General features: G+C 51.5%; 4 protein-coding genes across 4 annotated transcripts in view; 2 read left to right on the top strand and 2 right to left on the bottom strand.

The window, feature by feature from the left end:
• LOC139800063 (type II inositol 1,4,5-trisphosphate 5-phosphatase-like) overlaps positions 1 to 25,477 on the bottom strand; it is a 107,782-nt gene that overhangs the window by 21,576 nt on the left and 60,729 nt on the right. Inside the window, 2 exon segments of the mRNA XM_071752754.1 lie at positions 23,964 to 24,075; positions 24,319 to 24,446. Coding sequence (XP_071608855.1) covers positions 23,964 to 24,075; positions 24,319 to 24,446 — 240 coding nt within the window.
• On the bottom strand, positions 578 to 7,151 carry LOC139800041 (type II inositol 1,4,5-trisphosphate 5-phosphatase-like). Its single transcript, XM_071752727.1, is given in 10 exon segments — positions 578 to 914; positions 1,940 to 2,009; positions 2,897 to 3,078; positions 3,697 to 3,797; positions 3,799 to 3,913; positions 4,393 to 4,583; positions 4,667 to 4,780; positions 5,585 to 5,705; positions 5,930 to 6,031; positions 6,707 to 7,151. Coding segments are annotated over 10 exon segments (1,470 nt in total). The 5' UTR covers positions 6,844 to 7,151.
• Positions 10,138 to 11,268, top strand: LOC139799469 (type II inositol 1,4,5-trisphosphate 5-phosphatase-like). Its single transcript, XM_071751517.1, has 3 exons — positions 10,138 to 10,242; positions 10,371 to 10,450; positions 10,955 to 11,268. The coding sequence occupies exons 1-3, from the start codon at positions 10,186 to 10,188 to the stop codon at positions 11,088 to 11,090; spliced, it is 273 nt and encodes a 90-aa protein (XP_071607618.1). The 5' UTR covers positions 10,138 to 10,185; the 3' UTR covers positions 11,091 to 11,268.
• On the top strand, positions 21,040 to 22,188 carry LOC139799525 (type II inositol 1,4,5-trisphosphate 5-phosphatase-like). The gene is made up of 3 exons (XM_071751538.1): positions 21,040 to 21,184; positions 21,313 to 21,392; positions 21,907 to 22,188. The coding sequence occupies exons 1-3, from the start codon at positions 21,128 to 21,130 to the stop codon at positions 22,040 to 22,042; spliced, it is 273 nt and encodes a 90-aa protein (XP_071607639.1). The 5' UTR covers positions 21,040 to 21,127; the 3' UTR covers positions 22,043 to 22,188.

Here is a 25,477-nt window from a genome sequence, read left to right as displayed (position 1 = left end):
ATTGCACACATGAGTACACACCACAGGCACAGGCAGAGATTTTACTAGTTCATGGAGTCTTATGTGTAACATGATGCTAGAGACTATGCCATCTGCTGCTCTATCCAGTTACACACTATTCAGAAAAGGGAAAGAAAAGCAAACAGCAGAATCCAGATCAAAAGCTTAACCTCACACTCAGCCTGTTCCTGCAGCACAGCAAAGGGACTCTCGTGATGCAGGACATGTGCTTCATGGTGCCAGACAGAGACTGCAGTAATAATGCCAAGAAATGTCCCCTGGCCACTATCTGCTGACCACTTACCACACAGTTCTGATAAAACAGAACTGAAGAACCCAGAAAGAATAAAACCTCCCACTGTAGGCTCTCACAGGTAAAGCAGAAGACAACATTGCATTATCTAAATATACTGGTTTTCTAAGATTCCTTTAGGGTTCTGTGGCCTCCAAACCATAGACTGGATTTTAAAACCTCATACAAGGAGCTAGGTGTTTGATCACAAGGCAATTGAATGCTTTGTCTGGAGGACAAGGTAATACAACAACCCTGCTAGTGGACATGGAGTCACAGCTGCCCTCACAGCTTGACAAGAAGCATCGCCAACGAGTAACGAATCAGCACATTCACAAAACTTCTTGTGCTGCTCCACCTGATGCCTGCGCTGAAGTCAAAAGGAAACACAGTCAGTGCTGACAATACAAACCACCTCAAGGAAAGGCCTGGGTCCTTTTCCTCCTGAGCTCCTCCAGACTTCAAAATCCTGCCTCCTCTGTCCACAGCAGCTGCATCCAACGTAGGACCAGAAGCTTCTTCCCACTGGGGAGTGCTGAGGACAATGATGTCGTCTGCATCACCTGCATGATCTGCTTCTGCCTTCTCCTGAGCTGCACTTGCTGACAGTTGGTCACTAGGACTATAAAGAGAAAGAGAGGAAGCAGCGTTGGGAAAAATAACCACTTCCTGGCAGGTAGCATTTAGCAGAAGAGTTAACAGCCAGGACCAAAGCACCACGTTACCCCCATGCCCCAGCCCCAGGCTGCCAACCCAGCTCCGCCTGACTCCGCCTCACTCCCCATCTGTGGATGTGCCCACAGCTCCACCAAGGCCCTGAGTGCCAGCAGACGGACACTGTGACTGCCACACTTCAGACATGACCGCAGGCAGCTCAGGTCACTCGAAGTCTTTGCAATGTCCTGGCAGCCCAGCAGCTGAAAGAATGACAGCCGTGAGAGATGAGCGAAGCTGCAGGACCCCGGCACTGTCCAGCTCCTGGTTCCCCATGCCAGCTCAGGGCCTGGGGGCTAACACAGCCCGTCCGGGGGGAAGCCCTGCCTGTGGACACCCAGGGGTGCTGAGCACTGCCCCAGCAGGAAGGGCTGGAGGGCAGAGGGACTGACAGCAGAGCCCTCTGTCCCTGCTCCAGGGACTGGAGGCTCCCAGCCGGTAGCTTCCTGGGACAGAGGGACAGCTTCAGAAGCATCTGGAAGAAGGGGCACTGCCTCCCACAAGGCTTACCTCAGCATAGAAAATGATTGCAAAGGTCTTCTGCTCTTCCTCCTCACAGCTAAGAATCCCTTTCATGTGCTGGAACAGCATACTGCAGGAGAACTTGGATCAACTTCATCTTCCCAACAGAAGCAGCCATCATGAGTGGGGTTCTGAAAGATCCAGATGTGCTACGAAGTCATCATTTTACACAGACAGTCAATATTTTCATTCCTGCTTGCTCTCAGCTTGCTCTCCCATTACTTGACAATGAGCAAAAGAAAAAGCAGGTTCCATTAAAAGCAACTACAACATGGGAGAGGGAGTCAAAACAACTGCATGGTCACACCAAGCTGCCACAGGTCCAACACTTCAGTGCACATGAGGCTGCTGTGCCTCTCAGCAGTGCCACCGAAAGAATACTCAAGGGACCCATGTGGATAAACCCCTTACCTTTGTTGCTGGTCTCCAGCATGCACATCAGCTCCCATTTTCAGGAGAAACTCAACTGTCTCTACCTGACCTTCTGAGACAGCAAGACTGAGTGGGGTGAAGCCCTCCTGAAAGGACAGGCAAATACACCAAGTTAACCATCAAAGTCAAAAATAGTCTTCAGCAGAAATATTGCTGCCACTTTCTGAAGCAACTTCCTTTAGAAATAGAAACATCTTGCTTTGCAAGCAATCAGCTCCAAGGGGATCCCACACAAACCCTGCAGGGGGGATGCTCCCGCACGCCACCCGAGGTGTCCCAGCAGACACAAATGTTAACTGTCACCATGCCACATGTGTCACACCCAGCTACACAGAAAAGCACCTCCAAGTTCCCTGCTGCAAACACATCCTCTGCAGGCCCCAGCACCAGCCTGACCTTCCACAGGCAGCCCAGCTTTGGAACAGCCAGCCTGAAATGAGCCACTAATGGCTGTCATTAGCCACCAACCACACCCCACTGCTGGGCATCAGCCAGGAGAGAATTTAAAAGAAGCAACTTGCCTCAGGCACTGAGTCTCACTGCTGTCTGCTGAGCTGCCCATAACAAAGCCCAAGCTTTTTCAGGTATTGCAGAGAAGTCGGGACACAGCTCCTAAGGAGGTAGAGAATCATGAAATGGCTACACCAGGTGTCACAAAGCCTCATCCAACCTGGCCTTAAACACTTCCCAGGAAGGGCATCAACAACTTCTCTAGGCAACCTATTCCAGTATCCTGCCACTCTCCCGATGAAGAATGTTTTCCTTCCATCCATGTTGAGTGGGCAAACATCTCCTGCTCTGAAGGCTCCAGGATTGCCTTGGGAAAACATCCAGTTTGCTCACTGAAAATATGGAGGGTTTTAAAAGCACCAGCACCAGCAGCACCAGCACCAGCACCAGCAGCAGCACCAGCAGCACCAGCACCAGCACCAGCACCAGCAGGAGTTTTTTCCTCCAGCTCTGCTGTACTCACCCCGATATCAAACACAGAGCTGACTGGTTTGTGGTCACTGATCTTCAGAGCCATGTGGCTCCTGTAGCTCAGCTGAGCAATGTTCTGCCCTTTCCAGAGTATCCGGTCACACCAGGCAGGAACACGACATTTCTCACTAAAACAGAGGCCAAAATTACAGCTCAGGTGGAGGAACAAAGCAAGGCAAGACACTGCTCTCCCAGAGACTCTGTTTTCCTGCCATGGCCTGCAGCCAGGTCTCCACCAAAGTTGTGTTTGCCAGAGCTGCTTTGAGCAGTTGCAAAATTGTCTGCTCTTAAGTAGCTCTGTATCATGCTTTGCTTTCTGCTTCTTCAAAGCTGAAAATATTTCTTTTGTTCTTTGGATCCAATCAGTGCAATACCCAGACTTACACAAGGATGCACTCGGCTACAGACAGCACAAATGCTCCATTTCAGACCCCAGCTGCTCTGATCTGAGGTACAGAGGCTCTATATAGCTGGTCTGAGGAGGTAGAGAAGGTATCAGCAAGTAAAAGATGCTCAAAATTTTGCCAAGGGAAAAAACCCCAAACCAACAACAACAACCAAAAAGAAACTAACAAAAATAATTCCTTGTTTTTGTACAGCCCTGGGGAAAGCCAATGGATTTTTCCTGGGAAAAAGTTCTGGTAAACATCAGTGGAAGAAAAGCAAGATGAATAGATGTAAACTGGACCTAAAGGAGAGGAAGAGCAATAACCTAAGAACTGTTCCTGTTTAGACTCATTAGATCTGCCACTCTTTAGTCATCACAGCCAGCATCATATTTGTGTGTTGGCTGGAAAGAAAGCTCTCCCTCTGTAAAGCCTTCAAAGACTGCATTTGCATTCCTTTGCCTCATTCAGTACCTGGTCATACTGCCAGAGCTCTGGAAAAGCTTTCTCTTCCACCAGCTGCTTCACTTTTGCCACATCGAGATCCTCCAGACGATAGTTGAGGTCACCCAGCCATAAAATCACACTGCAGGAGAACACAGAGCACAAGTGTGCACGGTCTGGCCACAGGCAGGACCCAGCAGCTCCTCCCAACACTGTCAGCTGGGTGCTGTGTCTGCTTGGCCATCAGAGACAACAAGCAGCAGTGAAAACCTGAAAGTGAAGCTTTATTTTCTATTTTTTGCTGCTTTTAATTCCCGTTCTGCATCCTTGTCACTGCCTCTTGATAACTGGTGCTTCTGATATCCCAGAGATTAAATCCCCCTGGGGAAATCAGTGCACATTGCTGCCACATCCTCACTTGAAAATAAAACAAAGCTGGGAGAGCACAGGGTGGCAGGTGACTTGTTAGACCTGGACAGTGACCACCCTCAGCCCCAGGGTTCCAGTAAAGCATTTCTGACCCCTTCCCACATCCCAGCCAGGAGAACCTGGCACTCTCCTGTGTTCCTCAAGTTCTCCCTGCCCCACGGAGTGATGGGCACAGCCAGAGGGGGAGCATACTCATGTTTGGCAATGGTGAGAGAGGCCAAGTTGGGATCTGACTGGCGGAACTGCATCCGAGAGCAGATGTCCTGGAAGTCCTGGTTCCTCCTCTTGTATTCCTCTATGTGAGCTGCTAGGTGAGAATTCACAATGCACAGAGTAGTAGTGTTATGGAATTTAAACCTTATGGCAACACCACCTTTGTTACCCTGAAAGATAAAAGACAAGGAATTGGTCAGGAGCTTTTACACACAACAGAGGAGCCTCAGCCCAGGGTTGCCACCATTCCTACCATCTTCCCCATGATCCCAGTGCCCACCGTCTCAGCTTCCACCTCGGAGATGTTAATCACCGGATCCTCTCTCACGTACAACAGGAGCATGATTCCCACCAGCCTCACGTGTTTCTGTAGGCAGCAGGTGCCAGGACTTGCCGGGTGATGGGCCCGGACGGTGCTCGCCCCACCTGTGCCCAGTTGGGCCAGATGTTGCGTGAGACGAATCTCGCCGTGGGCGCGAGCTCGGTTCGCGAACAGAGTCAGTCGAGCTAGTGTTGGTTCGGGTTACTATCAGTGAACTAACTTCGATCCGCCTGGCTCTGGAGCCTGCTCAGGAACCACACCCTGCCGATCCCGGGCATGCGCACCTGGGCCAGCCCCAACTGGGGAAAACAGACCCTGTTCCAGGAAATACTACAAGGGGAGAGGTTTGAAGAGAGAAGTCCCATCGCCCCCTGTCCAGAACATGAGCCACAAAAATACAGATTAAAAAAAAAAAAAGAATTCCAGGCTCATCAGAAGGATCAGCTGGGCACTCACAGCACAGCACCCAGAGGAGCCAGGGACCAAACACCACAGGGAAGAAAGCTGAAGCCCAAAACAAAACCTACAGCCCAGGCACAGCCCGCGGGAGGAATTTCCCTTCACTAACAGTGACAAGAGAGGAGCAAGACCAAAACAGCAGCAGTGTTCCAACCAAGATACCTTCAAACTCATCCCACCATGGATTGTGTAGATGAAGAGACTAAGATGATTCCTATTCTCCTCCCCCAAGACAGCAGCAATTTCCTTGCTCTGGTCTCCTGTCCTGTCCCTGCACAGCAACTCCCCCTCCATCACTTCAGAGCAAAAACCCACGAACCCCTGGAGGAGACAGCGGTGGAGAAGAAGAGAAAGCAGAGGGAAAGAGGCCCAGGTGGGAAGTGATTCCACGTTTACCTTTTCAGATTTGGCATCTGGGTGAAGACTCTCAGTGACAGCTTTCAACCATTCCTCTTCCCGTGGTGTTCCACAGAAAAAGAAAGCTTCTTTACTCAGAACAACCTCCTGGAAACTGTGTCAGAGGAAGGAACCCAGAGATGCATGCACTTGTTGATAACTCCATCCCTTTCCTCTGGGAAAGAACTACACCAACTTGTACTCAATTTATAATTTATTTCAATTTATAGCTGAAAACTCAACATTCAGTTCTGCTGATTGGAGGCTCTGTAAAGCTAAGGAGCTGGACACCCCCTGCTGCAGTCACAGGAAAGCCCCAGGCCAGGAGGGGACACTCACCCCAGGCAGTAGATGTCTGGTGGCTCAGCATCACACCTCAGCCAAGGCTCAAGGCTCTCTTTGGGGGCCTGACCATTCACATTGTATGTCCCAGCAAAAAATCTGCAAAGAAATGAGCTAAATCCCAGAGCTGCAGAGGGCAGAGCTGATGGAAACACCACTGTTATTAACCCCTGTACTTCATATTGCACATTACCACTTCCCAGTAACAAGTTTCCAGGGGGGAATTTGGAAAATGTGACAAAGTGTAAACCCCTAAAATGATTTCATTTCAGTAGCATGTTCATAGGCATGTTTTACAGGTTACACATTTTTACATATATATATATATATATATATAAAGACAAGAGCTATCCAGTAGCAGTTTGAAATGATAAATTCACAGAATAACATAGATAAAATTTTTTAAACCACAGTAAAGTTTTGGTACTACTTATATTTCACTCAAGCTCTTGTGAACACCTTTATGGAGAAGTAGTGAACAGAAGCAGTGAGAGAGAAAGCCAGAGGTGCACACGCTTGATGTATTTTCAGACAGAATCTGAAATAAGCTCAGGAAGAAGTAATGTCAAAAAAGCCATTTTTTTTACAAGAACCATGTGGCAAGCCTTGAAAAAGACATGAATGAAATTCTCTCAAACGAGGAACCAAAGCTGCTGAAAAGCCTGAATCATCCTTTTCTCATGAATTTCTTACTCACAGGGACATCAGATAAAATAACAAACAAGAGTGATTTTGACAGCTTTATAGTAAGTTCTTCTCAGGAGTGCTCCTTACCTGAAGTTCTGGATTTCTGTGTAGGAATCCTCCATCTCTTTCAGACGAGCTGTTATTAAAGTACCTCTGACTCCAAAGTCCGGTTCTGGCAAGAGTGAAGCCTTTCTTGAATCCATCACATCAGAGGATTGCACCATCTCAGCTGTCACTTCAGGTTTGACTTTGCTTTGCCTGCAAATAAAAGCCAAACAGTGAAACCCAGGATATCCACACCCCCCAGGCAGCTCATTTCTGCCCCCAGGGATCTGTTTCACATTTCTCTGTTTCACTCAAAATAATCAATGTTTGGGTGAGCAGACAAGACTGAAAGGAGCATTTCTCAGGATGGTTCAGATCTCTTGACAAAACCAGTTTAACTCAATGAGGTGTTTTGCAGTAACTGGGTTCAGGCTGTTGGTTCAGAGCAAGCCTCACTCCCACCTGGATGGTGACACAAAACCTCCACACATTTCATAGAATCATAGAATAGAATCCTAGAATTGGCTGGGTTGGAAGGGACCTCAGAGCTCATCAAGTCCAACCCTTGATCCACCCCCCCCGTGGTTCCCAGCCCATGGCACTGAGTGCTACATCCAGGCTCTTTTCAAATATCTCCAGGGATGGAGAATCCACCCCTTCCCTGGGCAGCCCATTCCAATGTCTGAGCACCCTCCCAGTAAAGAAATTCTTTCCACCTCCCATTCCTCAGCTTCACTCCCAAACCTGCAGTGTCCCAGGGCTGGTGTTTGGTGTCTGACATTTCAGAGAATTTTTAAACCCTTGTAGTCGAGACTCCCCCAGTGTACACAGGGGAAAAGCACTAAATCTGTGCACTGAGGGAGCTACAAAGAGAGATTCTTCCCTGCCCTGCTGAAAACCTGTGAGACCTGCAAGCTAATGATGGTTTCTGGGAGCTGCTGCAGTGTCTGCCTTGGTGCTGCTGGGACTGCAGGTGCTGGAACCAGTGACCTCAGGAAGAGGAACAAGAGGGTGTGTGTTAAGGCTGCTGAAAAACCACAAAAATCTGCCTTGACTGAAGGCACAGGATCTGCTCTAGTTAATAATCTGCTTGCAGCACAGCCTCTGTGGGCAGCTTCTTGTTAGTGTAAAACTACTCTGCTATGGAAATACCTCACCTGGGTAAGTAGGATGCGTAACTGTGCTCCAGCTCCAATTCTTAAGCAGGAAAATGGGATTCATCCAAATGTGTCTCCTGTTTTAGATGATCCTACATCACATCTGTGATCCTCTCCTGCTTAAGGCAGAGCAGAGCTGTTCCTGCATTGGATGGAGCTGGGCAAAGCTCCCCCGTGTCACCTCAATGCCACACGCCCTGCTCCCCCCTCCCACGGGTGTCTCTTTAATGAAAAGATTGCAAAAATATAAAGAGTCCGTGTGTCTGTGATGGGGGGTTCTGGGGAGGCCGGGAGAGCCTGGGTGCTGCAGGAGGACAGCGCTGGCCCTGGCTCCAGGGAGGCTTTCACTCCCCAGTCCTCCTGCGATGCCACCGGCTGGGCAGCTCCTGGGTTGCAGGGATGGGATGGGATGGGATGGGATGGGATGGGATGGGATGGGATGGGATGGGATGGTGTTACGATCCGAGTTATTATTTATATTTTGTTTGAGAGGAAAATTCAGCCACTACTCATAGACGACGCGTGAATTTCTGAAAATAATCAGGCTTTATGATTTTAACAAGTTAAAAGGATTTATTTAGGATTTATACAATTAGTTACTTTGGAGAGAAGAGTCATTAAGAAGAGAAAAGAAGGAGAGAGTAATCAAGATGTTACCACCGTCCGCCGGCCCTGGCCTCTGGCTGTAGTCGGGTGCATAGGGTCTGTCGCTCCTGCCGCTTCTCTGTCCCGTAGCTTGAAGCCGAAGTGCTGAGGGGGGGGGGAGAAGAAGAGCCGAGCACTTCTCCTTTTTCTCTTGGAGTTTTATACAGCAGAAGTTCTGTCTTTTCATAAATCACTGGCACACAGACTTGCTAGAAATAACACAGATTTTGCCATCTCAAGAACTTCTCTTTTATTTATTATTGTCTTTCAGTCCTTGGTACCCTGCTCAATTTATTACCTTTGTCTGGACCATGTACCAGCAGGCGACTGGATAAGCAGTCTTATCTTTAGGAGCTTGTCAAGCATGATATAAAACAGAAGCTAGTTAAGTTTGGGGGAAAAATCTGTTAATTGAGGATGTTTGGTATATTTTAAAAAGAGCAGAAAAAATACTGATTCAAGAGACATATTTTGTATTTTCAAAGTGTTTACATCAGATGGGATGAGCACAGCCTGGAGGAGGAATTTCTGGAGTCAGAAGGAATTTCTGGAGCCTGCCGGAGGAATTGCTGCAGCCTGGAGGAGGAATTGCTACAGCCTGGAGGAATTTCTGGAGCCTGGAGGAGGAATTTCTGGAGCCCGGAGGAGGAATTTCTGGAGCCTGGAGGAATTGCTGCAGCCTGGAGGAATTGCTGTCTGGCTCCTTCCAGGCTGCCTCATCCTGCTCTGGTGCCTCAAAGCCACAGCCCAGGGTTTGGGCTGAGTTTTTTGTTTCAGGCCCCAGTGGCAGCCTCTCCCCAGCGCCTGGAAATGGGATGAAACCCAGGGGGTTTCTGTCTCAAAAATCCCACCCATTTTTTGTTAAAACGGGACATCTCCTGCTTTCACCAAGAAATCAACCCTCCTGCCCCTCTCCCCTTTCCTCTGGGACCAGGGCGGAGATCGTGCCCCCCCCTTTACCCCTCCGTGCATGGGATGGGAGCTGCTCCCGGTCCCGTTGTCCCGCCAGCCCCCGCCACCACCGCCCCTGTAATAAATACCAGTTGAAATTTTTATTGTTTTGTTGAATGAATCCTTCCCTAGAATGTTTAATTGGGTGTGGTTTGTAATCATAGGATCGGGGTTTTTGTTCGGGTTGTTTGTGGGAAAACATGTTGGGGCATGTCGAAGACCACGAGGCAAGTCCGCAAGACAGAACAAAGAAGCTCTTCCCTTAGCAACGGGACAGAACCTGCGGACCAGGGACCAATACAGAGAGCCCGCGAAAGAGCCTCCAATGAGAAACTAATAAAGGACTAAGAGGGAGGGGGGTTACCGAAAGTATAAAAGGACTGGTTTACCCTATCCAAGGCGCGAACCGTTGGCGGAGGTGTCCTGCCTCGGTCGCCCAGCGCGCTGCTTTGCATATATATCTCTCTCATTTACAATAAAAGTTTTGTTATCGCTAAGACGAGTCAAATGTTTTTAACAGCCCCTATTCCCAGGGACCGCTCTGCCGGCCCCGCCGCGTCATTCCGTGTCTGGTGCCGCTGGGGGCAAAGGCCGGAGGAACCGGGGCTGGGCCGGAGTAAAGGAGCCCAGGCTGGACCGGGCCGTGTCTGTGCCATTGGCGGGCGGTGCCGTTAGCGGGGGGAGCGGCGGCTCCGCAACGATGCTTCGTGAGAGCTCCGCTGAGCGACCGGAGTGGGGCGGCCACCGGAACCGGTACCGGTACCGAGGATGGATCAGTTGGTGGCCATCCAGGAGAGCCTGGAGGAGGGGAAGATCTGCCGGATCGTATCCTTTGGCTCGGTCTCGATGGTGCCTACGGGGGGCGGCCCCGGGGGTCCCGTACGGTTCCGTCTCTTCCTGTCTGATCCCGTCCGGTCCTGTCTGGTCCCGTCCTTCCTTGACCCTCGGCCCAGGCGGTGCAGGGGGTTCTGGTCGACGGGGAGAGCCGGGAGAGCCGTCTGCTGGGGCTGGTGGAGAGCGGCGGGCAACGCGCGTAGGTGCCGGGGACCCGGGGGTACCGGGGGGGTGGAGAGGGAGCGGTGGGGTCACCATCCCGGGGACGCTGAAATGCGGTGTGGGTGTGCGGAGGGATGTGGTTCAGTGGTAGCCCTGGCTGGGTTCGGTGTTGGACCGGAAGATCTTAAAGGGCTTTTGCAAGCAAGGCTGTTCCTGTAGCATCTGGAGAAGAGCTGAGAGCTCTGAGGGTCTCTTACCGGGCTTGGAAACTTCTTACCCCAAACACTTTCTGCTGGGGCAGGAGCCTTGGAGGTTTGGAAGTGAAGTGCCTGGCAAGTCCTCTGGCTGCGTGGTATGAATGTCAGAGAAAAGCTCAGGCCCTAGAGGTTCAGGGCTGGTGAATTTTCCCAGAACCAAATCAGTTCTCATTGAAATGGGGGTACACAGCCCATAAGTGACTTTGGGGGCTGCAGGAGGCAGCTGGAGGGGTCGGGGTCTGTCTGTGCCTGCAGAATTGCTTTTGCCTGCTCTGTGCTCGCAGGCTCCATGTGTACACTCACCAGAGGATGGCCATAGCAGCTGAGGATGTCTGGCTGGAGCAGGTTATCCCCATCACAGAAGAGTTTGTAGTGGAAGAAGGTACTGGTGTGCTCTGGGGGCTTACTGGGCGTCTCTAAAGAGGGAGATGAAGGAGTCTGGAGTCCATAGTTTGTTCTTCTGCTTGTTGAAATTTGGAAACTCTTCGTCCACATTTTTTATGCAGTTGGTAATCCCCGGTGGCACTCGTGCATCACGTGTCACGGGTGGGAGGGCCCCACGGGGTCAGTAGCTCTGCAACCCGGAGCACCCTGTGCACTGGCAGGTTTGTTCTGCCTTGTTCCCTTCCTACGAGGAGGGCTTGGGGTTTGAGGAGCTCACAAGCACCATCACAGTCTGCAAACCTGCTTCCCAGCTTTGTCACTGAACTTTGCTTTCCCTTTGCAGTTGTCCTGGACAGTGACCTCCAAGTCCTTGGTGAGTTCTGTGGGTGTTTTAGTGCTTGTCACGTGTGTTCCCTGGGGCTTGTGCTTGGCGAGGCAGACGTGGGGGTCTCGTGGTTTGGGGGGGATCTTGTCTTGGGTGGGCTGTTTGCCATGGTTTTGGTTCATGCTCACAAATATCATCACCCCAGGATTAATTTTCCCAAATATTTTTAAAACTCTACCGGGTGGTGAATGAGCCCCAGGGTGTTCTGTTCCCTGACGGTGCCTCTTGCTGGGAGTTTCCAGACAGCTGACAGTGACATTGCTCAGTAATTTATCCAACTAACTTTTCGTTTCCTGGAGAATGAGTTAAGTGTGTGCTTTGCAGGAGTACCTGTTCCAGCAGCCAGGCCTCAAGTCTGAATTTGAGCAAATCCGGGACTGTTTGGACAAAGGAATCCACGACAGCCTCTGTATCCTTGCAGCCTGATGTCTTTACAGCCTCTGCAAGGTGACTGATGAGGGCCATAAGGAGGCCGGGGAAGAACGCTTTCAGGCTCCCCTGACAGTGGGGCCACTGGCTGAGCCTGCACACGAACTGGGGTGCCTGCAGAGAAGACACAGGGGCAGCTCTCAGTGCACTGCTTCAGGGTGACCCCACAAGCCCCTCTGGGCCAGCACCCAACTCTGGCACCTGACTCTGGCTCTTGCCCTAGGTTTCCAGCTGCAGTGCAGGGCAGGGGGTGCAGGCAGTGGGGAAGCAGAGTGCTGCCCAGAATGCTGCAGGGCTCCTGTTTGTGCCTGGGGGGCCCCAGCAGCTGCGGGGTGGTAGGGCTGGGGGCAGCGGAGGCCTCATCCTGCCAAGGAGAGGCTGTGCTGGGCTGCAGAGCCCAGAAGGCCTCCCAGCAGAGCCCAGGGGAGTAAAGAGGGCAGCAGCCCTGCCCAAGTGCTGCCCGCGGGGCTGGGCTGGAGGGCAGCTGTCCTTGCCCCTTGCCGCATGCCCCTCTGCAGGCTCAGCTCCCACAGCAGCCTTACGTCATCAAAGAGGGTGGGGAGCTTCTCTGCCAGCAGCACAGCGATGGGGCTGGCCTCCACATTCAACATGGGACCAGCCATGATCTCTCTTAGGAGCAGCGGGCCCTGCTGCCTGACTTCTGCAAAGTTGTCCTGCATCTTCCAGATGCTTCTGAAGATGTCCCTCTGCCCCCGGAAGCCACTGGCTGGGAGCCTCCAGTCCCCGGAGCAGGGACAGAGGGCTCTGCTGTCAGTCCCTCTGCCCTCCAGCCCTTCCTGCTGGGGCAGTGCTCAGCACCCCTGGGTGTCCACAGGCAGGGCTTCCCCCCGGACGGGCTGTGTCAGCCCCCAGGCCCTGAGCTGGCATGGGGAACCAGGAGCTGGACAGTGCCGGGCTCCTGCAGCTTCGCTCATCTCTCACGGCTGTCATTCTTTCAGCTGCTGGGCTGCCAGGACATTGCAAAGACTTCGAGTAACCTCGGCTGCCGAGTGACACATGTCTGAAGTGTGGCAGTCACAGTGTCCGTCTGCTGGCACTCAGGGCCTTGGTGGAGCTGTGGGCACATCCACAGATGGGGAGTGAGGCGGAGTCAGGTGGAGCTGGGTTGGCAGCCTGGGGTTGGGGCATGGGGGTAACGTGGTGCTTTGGTCCTGGCTGGGAGGAAGGAGGTGGCTGTCAGCAGAGAGAGGGGTGGCTGAGCAGGGCCCGCAGAGCCTTTGCTGTCCTGCCCTCACCGGCCCCCCCACCGGCCCCAAAAATCCCCAAATTTTGACTTGATGTGCCCCAAAGTCCCCAAATTTTGACTCGACAGACCGAAATATCTCTAATTTCAGAGTTCACCCAACCAAAATCCCAAAATTTGGACTGAACACCGCCCGGAACCCCCAAATTTAGCTTTCTCTGCAAGATCCTATTTGATGGTGACATTCAGGAAGAGATGGAGAAGATAAAACGGGGAAGGAAGCACGGGGTGCAAGACTTTGCTGACCTGGGATCTTGTTGAACAACTTTGTTTCAAATGCTCTAGGAAGAACTAGCAATTCCTGAATGCTCTTCAGGTTGGTGTCTGCCTTCAAGTTTTACAAGCAGCATCCTGAAAGCATTGACCTTCCTGGGCAACTTGGTTGATTTAAAGGAGGAATCCCAGACTGGAAAAGCTGTGTCTGCTGAATTGAGGGACACAGGAACAGCAGTGCCACTTTTGTCACCTGAAAGCCTTTACCACGGTGGGAGATTTTCTCCTATTTGCCCAAGTTTCTGTGAGGCTGAAGGCTTCATCAGACTTCATCAGCACATGAACCAGAGCCAGCACAGGGCCCCCCTGATTCTAGAGAAAAGCTCCAGCATTTGCACTGCAATCCTTCTTTAGTTCTCCAACTCAAACTTTACTTCCTCCACTCCAACCCTGGCAGGTACCTTTTTTCCACTCAGTGGGAACCTCACCAGATCACCATCACCTCTCCAGTAGGATGGGCAGAAGCTCAGCAGCTGCGTCTGCCAGCTCCTCAGCACCCGTGCGTGGACCCCGTGAGGTCCCATAAACTTGTGCACCTGCAGGTTCTTTAGATGAGCCAAACCTCTTCTTCTCCCCCAGTGGGGGCTCCTTGGCTGTCCCAGGCCCTGCTTTCCCCTGCTGTGGCCTCTGCAATGAGGCAATGAGCACTTCCCAGAGGAGACTGAGGCAAGGAAGTCCTGGAAAACCTCAGCATTCTCAATATCCTCTGGAGCTAGGTCTGACATTTCCTTCAGGAGAGGGCCTACATTTTCCCGGCTTCTCCTTTCATTCCCACCTATGTGCCTCTCAAAGCTTTTCTTATTGCTCTTTCCAACCCCAGCAAGATTCAATCCTACCTGGGATGGATGTGGCTCTCCTGCCCTGCTCCCCAGCTGCTCCGACCACCTCTACTCCTCCCAGGGTACGTGCCGTTGCTTCCCCCCCGCCTCTGCATGCTTCCTCCTTCACTTGGAGGGCTTTCAGGAGCTGCTGGCTCATCCCCGCCGCCCTCCTGGAATTTTTCCCCGGCTGCGGGATGGGGAGAGTGGGGAAAGAGCACCTGCCAGCATGGGCCGGGAACCAAGATGTCCGCCGGGCAGCCCCCTGCTTGCCCCGGGACTACAGCTCCCAGCATGCCCCGGGACTACAGCTCCCAGCATGCCCCGGGGCGCTCCTCCTCTCCTGCTGCCTGGGCCTGCCCGACCCCGGGGCTGCCCCGGCCCCGGCCCAGCTGGGAGGGGGAGCAGGAGGAAGGGGATCTGGGCAGGGAGGGAAGGCAGGACAAAGAGTGGTGAGGAGCGGGAAAGAGGTGGAGGGGAAGGGGGCAAAGAGGGAGGAGGAGGGAGGCAGGGAGGGAGGGAGAGAGAGGAGAAGGGCGGGAAGGAGGAGAGAGGGGGGATGGAGAGAGAGCGGGCCAGGGGCCTGAGAGAGACAGAAAAGGCCCCAGGAGAGGGGAGTGACATGCGTGGTATGAATGTCAGAGAAAAGCTCAGGCCCTAGAGGTTCAGGGCTGGTGAATTTTCCCAGAACCAAATCAGTTCTCATTGAAATGGGGGTACACAGCCCATAAGTGACTTTGGGGGCTGCAGGAGGCAGCTGGAGGGGTCGGGGTCTGTCTGTGCCTGCAGAGGTGCCAGAATTGCTTTTGCCTACTCTGTGCTCGCAGGCTCCATGTGTACACTCACCAGAGGATGGCCATAGCAGCTGAGGATGTCTGGCTGGAGCAGGTTATCCCCATCACAGAAGAGTTTGTAGTGGAAGAAGGTACTGGTGTGCTCTGGGGGCTTACTGGGCGTCTCTAAAGAGGGAGATGAAGGAGTCTGGAGTCCATAGTTTGTTCTTCTGCTTGTTGAAATTTGGAAACTCTTCGTCCACATTTTTTATGCAGTTGGTAATCCCCGGTGGCACTCGTGCATCACGTGTCACGGGTGGGAGGGCCCCACGGGGTCAGTAGCTCTGCAAGCCGGAGCACCCTGTGCACTGGCAGGTTTGTTCTGCCTGGTTCCCTTCCTATGAGGAGGGTTTGGGTTTTGAGGAGCTCACGAGCACCATCACAGTCTGCAAACCTGCTTCCCAGCTTTGTCACTGAACTTTGCTTTCCCTTTGCAGTTGTCCTGGACAGTGACCTCCAAGTCCTTGGTGAGTTCTGTGGGTGTTTTAGTGCTTGTCACGTGTGTTCCCTGGGGCTTGTGCTTGGCGAGGCAGACGTGGGGGTCTGGTGGTTTGGGGGGGATCTTGTCTTGGGTGGGCTGTTTGCCATGGTTTGGTTCATGCTCACAAATATCATCACCCCAGGATTAATTTTCCCAAATATTTTTAAAACTCTACCGGGTGGTGAATGAATTGTTGTTACTTAATGGGCAGAATAAGAGTTTTTTATTTATTAGAAGTGCTGATTTTTATATTTTTAAATGGCATTCTCATGGAAAGCATGGATAAAGACCACGGTAAGCACTGGTGGGAAGTCGTGAGTGACTGCTGAGTTCTGCGGGGGCTCGGCTGGGCCCGGCAGCACCAGCACCAGCACCACGAGGGCTCTTTGCCATCAGCTCTGCCCTCTGCAGCTCTGGGATTTAGCTCATTTCTTTGCAGATTTTTTGCTGGGACATACAATGTGAATGGTCAGGCCCCCAAAGAGAGCCTTGAGCCTTGGCTGAGGTGTGATGCTGAGCCACCAGACATCTACTGCGTGGGGTGAGTGTCCCCTCCTGGCCTGGGGCTTTCCTGTGACTGCAGCAGGGGGTGTCCAGCTCCTTAGCTTTACAGAGCCTCCAATCAGCAGAACTGAATGTTGAGTTTTCAGCTATAAATTGAAATAAATTATAAATTGAGTACAAGTTGGTGTAGTTCTTTCCCAGAGGAAAGGGATGGAGTTATCAACAAGTGCATGCATCTCTGGGTTCCTTCCTCTGACACAGTTTCCAGGAGGCTGTTCTGAGTAAAGAAGCTTTCTTTTTCTGTGGAACACCACGGGAAGAGGAATGGTTGAAAGCTGTCACTGAGAGTCTTCACCCAGATGCCAAATCTGAAAAGGTAAACGTGGAATCACTTCCCACCTGGGCCTCTTTCCCTCTGCTTTCTCTTCTTCTCCACCGCTGTCTCCTCCAGGGGTTCGTGGGTTTTTGCTCTGAAGTGATTGAGGGGGAGTTGCTGTGCAGGGACAGGACAGGAGACCAGAGCAAGGAAATTGCTGCTGTCTTGGGGGAGGAGAATAGGAATCATCTTAGTCTCTTCATCTACACAATCCATGGTGGGATGAGTTTGAAGGTATCTTGGTTGGAACACTGCTGCTGTTTTGGTCTTGCTCCTCTCTTGTCACTGTTAGTGAAGGGAAATTCCTCCCGCGGGCTGTGCCTGGGCTGTAGGTTTTGTTTTGGGCTTCAGCTTTCTTCCCTGTGGTGTTTGGTCCCTGGCTCCTCTGGGTGCTGTGCTGTGAGTGCCCAGCTGATCCTTCTGATGAGCCTGGAATTCTTTTTTTTTTTTTAATCTGTATTTTTGTGGCTCATGTTCTGGACAGGGGGCGATGGGACTTCTCTCTTCAAACCTCTCCCCTTGTAGTATTTCCTGGAATAGGGTCTGTTTTCCCCAGTTGGGGCTGGCCCAGGTGCGCATGCCCAGGATCGGCAGGGTGTGGTTCCTGAGCAGGCTCCAGAGCCAGGCGGATCGAAGTTAGTTCACTGATAGTAACCCGAACCAACACTAGCTCGACTGACTCTGTTTGCGAACCGAGCTCGCGCCCACGGCGAGATTCGTCTCACGCAACATCTGGCCCAACTGGGCACAGGTGGGGCGAGCACCGTCCGGGCCCACACCCGGCAAGTCCTGGCACCTGCTGCCTACAGAAACACGTGAGGCTGGTGGGAATCATGCTCCTGTTGTACGTGAGAGAGGATCCGGTGATTAACATCTCCGAGGTGGAAGCTGAGACTGTGGGCACTGGGATCATGGGGAAGATGGTAGGAATGGTGGCAACCCTGGGCTGAGGCTCCTCTGTTGTGTGTAAAAGCTCCTGACCAATTCCTTGTCTTTTATCTTTCAGGGTAACAAAGGTGGTGTTGCCATAAGGTTTAAATTCCATAACACTACTACTCTGTGCATTGTGAATTCTCACCTAGCAGCTCACATAGAGGAATACAAGAGGAGGAACCAGGACTTCCAGGACATCTGCTCTCGGATGCAGTTCCGCCAGTCAGATCCCAACTTGGCCTCTCTCACCATTGCCAAACGTGAGTATGCTCCCCCTCTGGCTGTGCCCATCACTCCGTGGGGCAGGGAGAACTTGAGGAACACAGGAGAGTGCCAGGTTCTCCTGGCTGGGATGTGGGAAGGGCTCAGAAATGCTTTACTGGAACCCTGGGGCTGAGGGTGGTCACTGTCCAGGTCTGACAAGTCACTTGCCACCCTGTGCTCTCCCAGCTTTGTTTTATTTTCAAGTGAGGATGTGGCAGCAATGTGCACTGATTTCCCCAGGGGGATTTAATCTCTGGGATATCAGAAGCACCAGTTATCAAGAGGCAGTGACAAGGATGCAGAACGGGAATTAAAAGCAGCAAAAAATAGAAAATAAAGCTTCACTTTCAGGTTTTCACTGCTGCTTGTTGTCTCTGATGGCCAAGCAGACACAGCACCCAGCTGACAGTGTTGGGAGGAGCTGCTGGGTCCTGCCTGTGGCCAGACCGTGCACACTTGTGCTCTGTGTTCTCCTGCAGTGTGATTTTATGGCTGGGTGACCTCAACTATCGTCTGGAGGATCTCGATGTGGCAAAAGTGAAGCAGCTGGTGGAAGAGAAAGCTTTTCCAGAGCTCTGGCAGTATGACCAGGTACTGAATGAGGCAAAGGAATGCAAATGCAGTCTTTGAAGGCTTTACAGAGGGAGAGATTTCTTTCCAGCCAACATACAAATATGATGCTGGCTGTGATGACTAAAGAGTGGCAGATCTAATGAGTCTAAACAGGAACAGTTCTTAGGTTATTGCTCTTCCTCTCCTTTAGGTCCAGTTTACATCTATTCATCTTGCTTTTCTTCCACTGATGTTTACCAGAACTTTTTCCCAGGAAAAATCCATTGGCTTTCCCCAGGGCTGTACAAAATCAAGGAATTATTTTTGTTAGTTTCTTTTTGGTTGTTGTTGTTGGTTTGGGGTTTTTTCCCTTGGCAAAATTTTGAGCATCTTTTACTTGCTGATACCTTCTCTACCTCCTCAGACCAGCTATATAGAGCCTCTGTACCTCAGATCAGAGCAGCTGGGGTCTGAAATGGAGCATTTGTGCTGTCTGTAGCCGAGTGCATCCTTGTGTAAGTCTGGGTATTGCACTGATTGGATCCAAAGAACAAAAGAAATATTTTCAGCTTTGAAGAAGCAGAAAGCAAAGCATGATACAGAGCTACTTAAGAGCAGACAATTTTGCAACTGCTCAAAGCAGCTCTGGCAAACACAACTTTGGTGGAGACCTGGCTGCAGGCCATGGCAGGAAAACAGAGTCTCTGGGAGAGCAGTGTCTTGCCTTGCTTTGTTCCTCCACCTGAGCTGTAATTTTGGCCTCTGTTTTAGTGAGAAATGCTGCTCTTTCCAGCTGTTTCCTTTGATCTCTTTGCGAAGGAATCATCCAAAGAAGAAGAGAAGCAGGAGGAGCAGAAGAGGGAATGCAGTAGGAAAGAGGAAAGAACTGCAGTTCCCAGATGTGTGAAAGAAACAGTTATTGGCGTTGGCCATCAAGTTTACCAGACACCTTTGAAAGACAGAAAAATAGCCTCTATTATAAAAACATTCTCAATGTGCACTCTTCCAAACACAAGTGGGTGGAAAATCAGAAGTAAAGAAGCAGCTGTAATAATTTTGCAATTTTCATTTCTGTATGCCCTCACCAACTTGAAGAAAGGATCCCAGGCAATAGAGGTTCTTCTAGACAAAACACAGGCCATGAACTTTTAATGTCATTTTCAATGTCAGAGAGCTGCAGCAGAGAGCTTTGTGCCTCACAGGGTTTCTCTTGCTGCAGCTCAGTTCTGTTGCTTTCCCTGCTTCTCCCAGAGAGCTCTGGTTGTTTCCAGGTAAGAGAACACTGCAGCCACCAGGGACAGGCAGATCCTTGGCACTGTTAGGAAAATATTCCTGGCACTGAGGCATGTTGTGCCACATAACATGGGGCAACTCCTTGATGGGGAAACTCCATTTCTGGGGGCTAGGAAAAGGACTGAGACCTAATCCCATAGTGTTCTTACTACTCCCTAAACTCTTGTGCAGTATGAACTGAAGATGGAACAGGTCCCTTTTGTCATTTACACCTCAGATTCTAAGAGACTGCCCCCAGTAGAAGTTGCCCCTTTTTATTTTTCTGTTTGTTTCCACGTGGTGTATCTTTTTGGGTTGTGTGAGGACTAGAAGCTGGAATCATGGAATCTTTTTGGTTGGAGAAGACCTCCAAGATGACCAAGTCCAAGCTCTAACAGTGAGTTGCACTTTCTAGTTGGCAGAGAGTGGCAGACCATGGTGGAAAGAGCAAGGGCTTGGAGAACATCAGAGAGGTTCAGGTTGGGCCTCCTCTGCCCTTCCCCATACGCCCCCTCCAGGACCCCCAAAATGCCCTCTGAACCCCTCAGACTGCACCCAGGAACCCCTCCAAGACCCCCCTAAGGTGTCAAAGGTTCCCAGGAGGCTGGAGAGGGACAGGAGACCCATTGCTGCCCCCCGGCCTGGGCAGGGGCGGGTAAGACGCAGTGAGCAAGTGTTGAAAGTAACACCCCCACCCCCACCCTGGGTCAAAACTGCCTCCCCCCAGGAGGTGAAATTCTGCCCATCCACCCCCCCCCAAGGGGGCCCAAACTGCTCCCTCACTTTCCTATTTTCTCTGATACTTCTGTAGAACCCAGTTACTGCAAAACACCTCATTGAGTTAAACTGGTTTTGTCAAGAGATCTGAACCATCCTGAGAAATGCTCCTTTCAGTCTTGTCTGCTCACCCAAACATTGATTATTTTGAGTGAAACAGAGAAATGTGAAACAGATCCCTGGGGGCAGAAATGAGCTGCCTGGGGGGTGTGGATATCCTGGGTTTCACTGTTTGGCTTTTATTTGCAGGCAAAGCAAAGTCAAACCTGAAGTGACAGCTGAGATGGTGCAATCCTCTGATGTGATGGATTCAAGAAAGGCTTCACTCTTGCCAGAACCGGACTTTGGAGTCAGAGGTACTTTAATAACAGCTTGTCTGAAAGAGATGGAGGATTCTTACACAGAAATCCAGAACTTCAGGTAAGGAGCACTCCTGAGAAGAACTTACTATAAAGCTGTCAAAATCACTCTTGTTTGTTATTTTATCTGATGTCCCTGTGAGTAAGAAATTCATGAGAAAAGGATGATTCAGGCTTTTCAGCAGCTTTGGTTCCTCGTTTGAGAGAATTTCATTCATGTCTTTTTCAAGGCTTGCCACATGGTTCTTGTAAAAAAAATGGCTTTTTTGACATTACTTTTTCCTGAGCTTATTTCAGACTCTGTAAATCAGTAAATCAGTAAAGCTCCAACTGCACCATTTTCATGATCCACAGGTCCCAACATTCCTGTTGGGATTTGCTGCACTTGAGTTGATGCAAGGCTGACATCTATTGCTGCTGCCACATCCAGGCCCAAGCCGTTGGCGGGCGGTGCTGTTAGCGGGGGGAGCGGCGGCTCCGCAACGATGCTTCGTGAGAGCTCCGCTGAGCGACCGGAGCGGGGCGGCCACCGGAACCGGTACCGGTACCGAGGATGGATCAGTTGGTGGCCATCCAGGAGAGCCTGGAGGAGGGGAAGATCTGCCGGATCGTATCCTTTGGCTCGGTCGCGATGGTGCCTACGGGGGGCGGCCCCGGGGGTCCCGTACGGTTCCGTCTCTTCCTGTCTGATCCCGTCCGGTCCTGTCTGGTCCCGTCCTTCCTTGACCCTCGGCCCAGGCGGTGCAGGGGGTTCTGGTCGACGGGGAGAGCCGGGAGAGCCGTCTGCTGGGGCTGGTGGAGAGCGGCGGGCAACGCGCGTAGGTGCCGGGGACCCGGGGGTACCGGGGGGGTGGAGGAGGGAGCGGTGGGGTCACCATCCCGGGGACGCTGAAATGCGGTGTGGGTGTGCGGAGGGATGTGGTTCAGTGGTAGCCCTGGCTGGGTTCGGTGTTGGACCGGAAGATCTTAAAGGGCTTTTGCAAGCAAGGCTGTTCCTGTAGCATCTGGAGAAGAGCTGAGAGCTCTGAGGGTCTCTTACCGGGCTTGGAAACTTCTTACCCCAAACACTTTCTGCTGGGGCAGGAGCCTTGGAGGTTTGGAAGTGAAGTGCCTGGCAAGTCCTCTGGCTGCGTGGTATGAATGTCAGAGAAAAGCTCAGGCCCTAGAGGTTCAGGGCTGGTGAATTTTCCCAGAACCAAATCAGTTCTCATTGAAATGGGGGTACACAGCCCATAAGTGACTTTGGGGGCTGCAGGAGGCAGCTGGAGGGGTCGGGGTCTGTCTGTGCCTGCAGAGGTGCCAGAATTGCTTTTGCCTGCTCTGTGCTCGCAGGCTCCATGTGTACACTCACCAGAGGATGGCCATAGCAGCTGAGGATGTCTGGCTGGAGCAGGTTATCCCCATCACAGAAGAGTTTGTAGTGGAAGAAGGTACTGGTGTGCTCTGGGGGCTTACTGGGCGTCTCTAAAGAGGGAGATGAAGGAGTCTGGAGTCCATAGTTTGTTCTTCTGCTTGTTGAAATTTGGAAACTCTTCGTCCACATTTTTTATGCAGTTGGTAATCCCCGGTGGCACTCGTGCATCACGTGTCACGGGTGGGAGGGCCCCACGGGGTCAGTAGCTCTGCAAGCCGGAGCACCCTGTGCACTGGCAGGTTTGTTCTGCCTGGTTCCCTTCCTACGAGGAGGGTTTGGGGTTTGAGGAGCTCACGAGCACCATCACAGTCTGCAAACCTGCTTCCCAGCTTTGTCACTGAACTTTGCTTTCCCTTTGCAGTTGTCCTGGACAGTGACCTCCAAGTCCTTGGTGAGTTCTGTGGGTGTTTTAGTGCCTGTCACGTGTGTTCCCTGGGGCTTGTGCTTGGCGAGGCAGACGTGGGGGTCTTGTGGTTTGGGGGGGATCTTGTCTTGGGTGGGCTGTTTGCCATGGTTTGGTTCATGCTCACAAATATCATCACCCCAGGATTAATTTTCCCAAATATTTTTAAAATTCTACCAGGTGGTGAATGAATTGTTGTTACTTAATGGGCAGAATAAGAGTTTTTTATTTATTACAAGTGCTGATTTTTATATTTTTAAATGGCAATCTCGTGGAAAGCGTGGATAAAGACCATGGTAATTCCAGCAAGAAGCAAAATAGCTCAGCTGATTCCATTACCACACCTAGATGAAGGTTGGTTGGCATTAAACAAGTGAATCCTCCTTCGGTAATCCCGAGGGATTCCCACACGTGGATTATATCCTCATTTTAATGACCACAATGTCCTGTTTGCTTGCTTGTAATTAGCTCCCAGGAGAGTAATCAAGGACGGTGTAGACTCGATACAAGACTATATATGGCTTTTCACCAAGGTTATTGGCTTCCTATCAAGGTTGTTCAATGACTATATATAGTTTTGATTGTACTTAGCCTAACAGTAATGCCTTGCGATTCTAGTTAGCCTTAGCATTGCTACCAGTAAGGCCTTACAGGCCTTGCAGGCCTTGCATAGGCAATGCCCAATCATCGACAATCCTCCTCCTCAGCTGGTAGAAGATCCTGATGTCTGCTGGAAGCAGACTGGGAATCTAACAAAGCAAGGGAGGAGGGTGAGCTGAAGGTGCTGTCAGGAGAGACTGAATGGCCCTGCCTGGCACCCAGCGGTGTGCCAGCTCCCGAGGACAAAGCCAATCCTGGGCTGGGGGACCCAAAGAGGGGACTGGTACAGATCAGGAGCACAGCAAAGCAGCCAGAGGCCCCTCACTCACCTGTCTCCAGCAGCTGGGCCTGTGCTGTGGGGGGATGGCTTCCCTCCTCTCCTTCTCCCAGCCTGGCCAGCCAGGGCTGGCTCGGGGGTCTCTGCTCAGTAGAGAAGGAGGAGACGCCATGGGGGAGGGATATGGGGATGGGTCTGTCCTCATTCCTGGAGGAGGAGGAGAGGCCATGGGGGAGGGATATGGGGATGGGTCTGTCCTCACTCCTGGGGGAGGAGGAGAGAAAAAAGCCAGTTTCGAAAAAGCCAGTGTATAAAAAAAAATATTTTTTTTACAGCGATTTGATAGCTAAAAATCAGATCAGCTGCATCTGAAATCCAGAGCAGATCATTTTCTCTCGGGAGAAACTGACAGATGAACTGCTGAGCTTTCTTCTTTTCAGCTGTGTCAGGTGCAGGACGTCCAGGAGGAGAGTGAAGCAACAGCTCCCCAAAAATGCTGCCTGCATTTCAGAGAAAAAGCCAGAGAGAGTGAGAACGAGCCAGCAGCTGCAGGGGTCACAGGTAAAATCCCCCAACCCCAGGCAAGGTGACACTTGAGGGCTCGCTCAGCCTGCCCAGGGGACTTTGGAGAAAGGGGTTTTGTGAGAAATGCTGCAAATCCCCTCTGAGCAGGGCAGTTGGAGTTGTGGCCTTACCAAGGATATGCGCATCCAAGTGGTTTTTCCCTGATTTTCTCAGCAGTTCCTGTAGAAATGCCATCAGATACTCAAACACATTTTTGTGGCACCTGGGCAGTTTAGAGATGATCTGAGGAGGTGGGGGAAAAAAAACAACAAACCCACAATATTTCTCTTGAAGATGTGGCAATGCCTCAGCAGCTTCATCTGCTTCCAGCATCACCCAGTTTGCAAACAACTGCTCTGAGTAGCCCAAAGCAGTCAAGATCCTTTATTTATTACCAGATAATTCAATTTCTGAGAGCAAAACCCCTTTGCTGGTCTCACATAAAGCAGTTTGTCTCCTTTCCCTCTAAAATCAGAGGAGTTTTACCTGGCTGCTCAGTCTGTAGCTGCAGGCACTCTCCAGACATCTTCTGTAGAACCTGGAGCAGATGACAGGCTCTGGCAGGCTCTCCAGGAAGAGCAGCAAAGCTTCAGCAACTGAGTGATTGCTGCCAACTGATCCCCAAGTGGTTAAGGAAATGGGGGGCAAGAAGAGCCTGATCTGCTTTGCTGGAATTTCTGCTGAAATGGGGGGCAAGTTCACAGCTGGGAGCTCAGACACCAACAGCACAAGGACCTGGCAGAGGTTTTCACACTGAGCACAAGGAAATGCAGCTGTCAGTCACCCCAAGGTGAGAGGGGGGAATTAAAACCCCCTGGGGGAACCCACTGATTGCATCTTTTCAGCTCTTGGCACTGTGACCCTCAGGGGACATCAGGCTGCAAGGATCCACAGGGTGTCCTATCAGCCATGGCAGGACAGCCTCGGGGAGATGCAGTGGGCTTGATGGTCACAGGGACAGTGAAGGGAGGGGATGGCTCAGGCTGTCTGGGTGTCTCTTGGTGCAAGAGAATATAGAAAGAAACAGACTTGGGAACAAGTCCCCCATCATCACCCATTTTTTTTCCTTTTTCCCTTCCAGGTGATGATGGTCAAGCCCCAGGCCCATGCAGCCATTCTCTGCACACAAGTCCCCTGGCGCTGCGTGTCTGACACACGTTTAATAAAAGAACACAGCCCCAGAGATTTTCTCTGTTCATCTTCAGATGGGGGAGGGGGGGGGGGGGGTGTAAGTGAGGAAGATCTGCTCTCCCATTTCCTTTTTGCAACTCAGCAAATCCACTGCAAGATTTACACTCAAGAAATCAAAGGGTAAGGGATGCAGAAGGCTCCAACCACCATTTCCACTGACTCCCTAGAAATATGCAAGACCACACCATCAGTCACACTGCCCTACCTGCTCCAGAGGTGTCAGACCAGAAATGATGGTTTCAAGACAGAAAACACAACACAATCCAGCACAACAACAACAACATCAACCTGAAGAAACCAGGAACACAAACCAAGGGTCCCTAATCAAACCTTAAAAATGAAAACAAGCTTGCTTCCTTGAAAAGAAAGCCCAGGTTGGTAGGGTCTGGCCCAGCTGCTCATCACTGCTTGCTCCTCTGGGGCTCTGCCCAGCTCCCTGCCCCCAGCTCTTCAT

The sequence above is a fragment of the Heliangelus exortis genome, chromosome 9, assembly GCF_036169615.1.
Source record: "Heliangelus exortis chromosome 9, bHelExo1.hap1, whole genome shotgun sequence".
Taxonomy (NCBI): domain Eukaryota; kingdom Metazoa; phylum Chordata; class Aves; order Apodiformes; family Trochilidae; genus Heliangelus; species Heliangelus exortis.
Note: the sequence above shows the minus strand (reverse complement) of the source record. Positions and strands in the feature narration are given on the sequence as shown.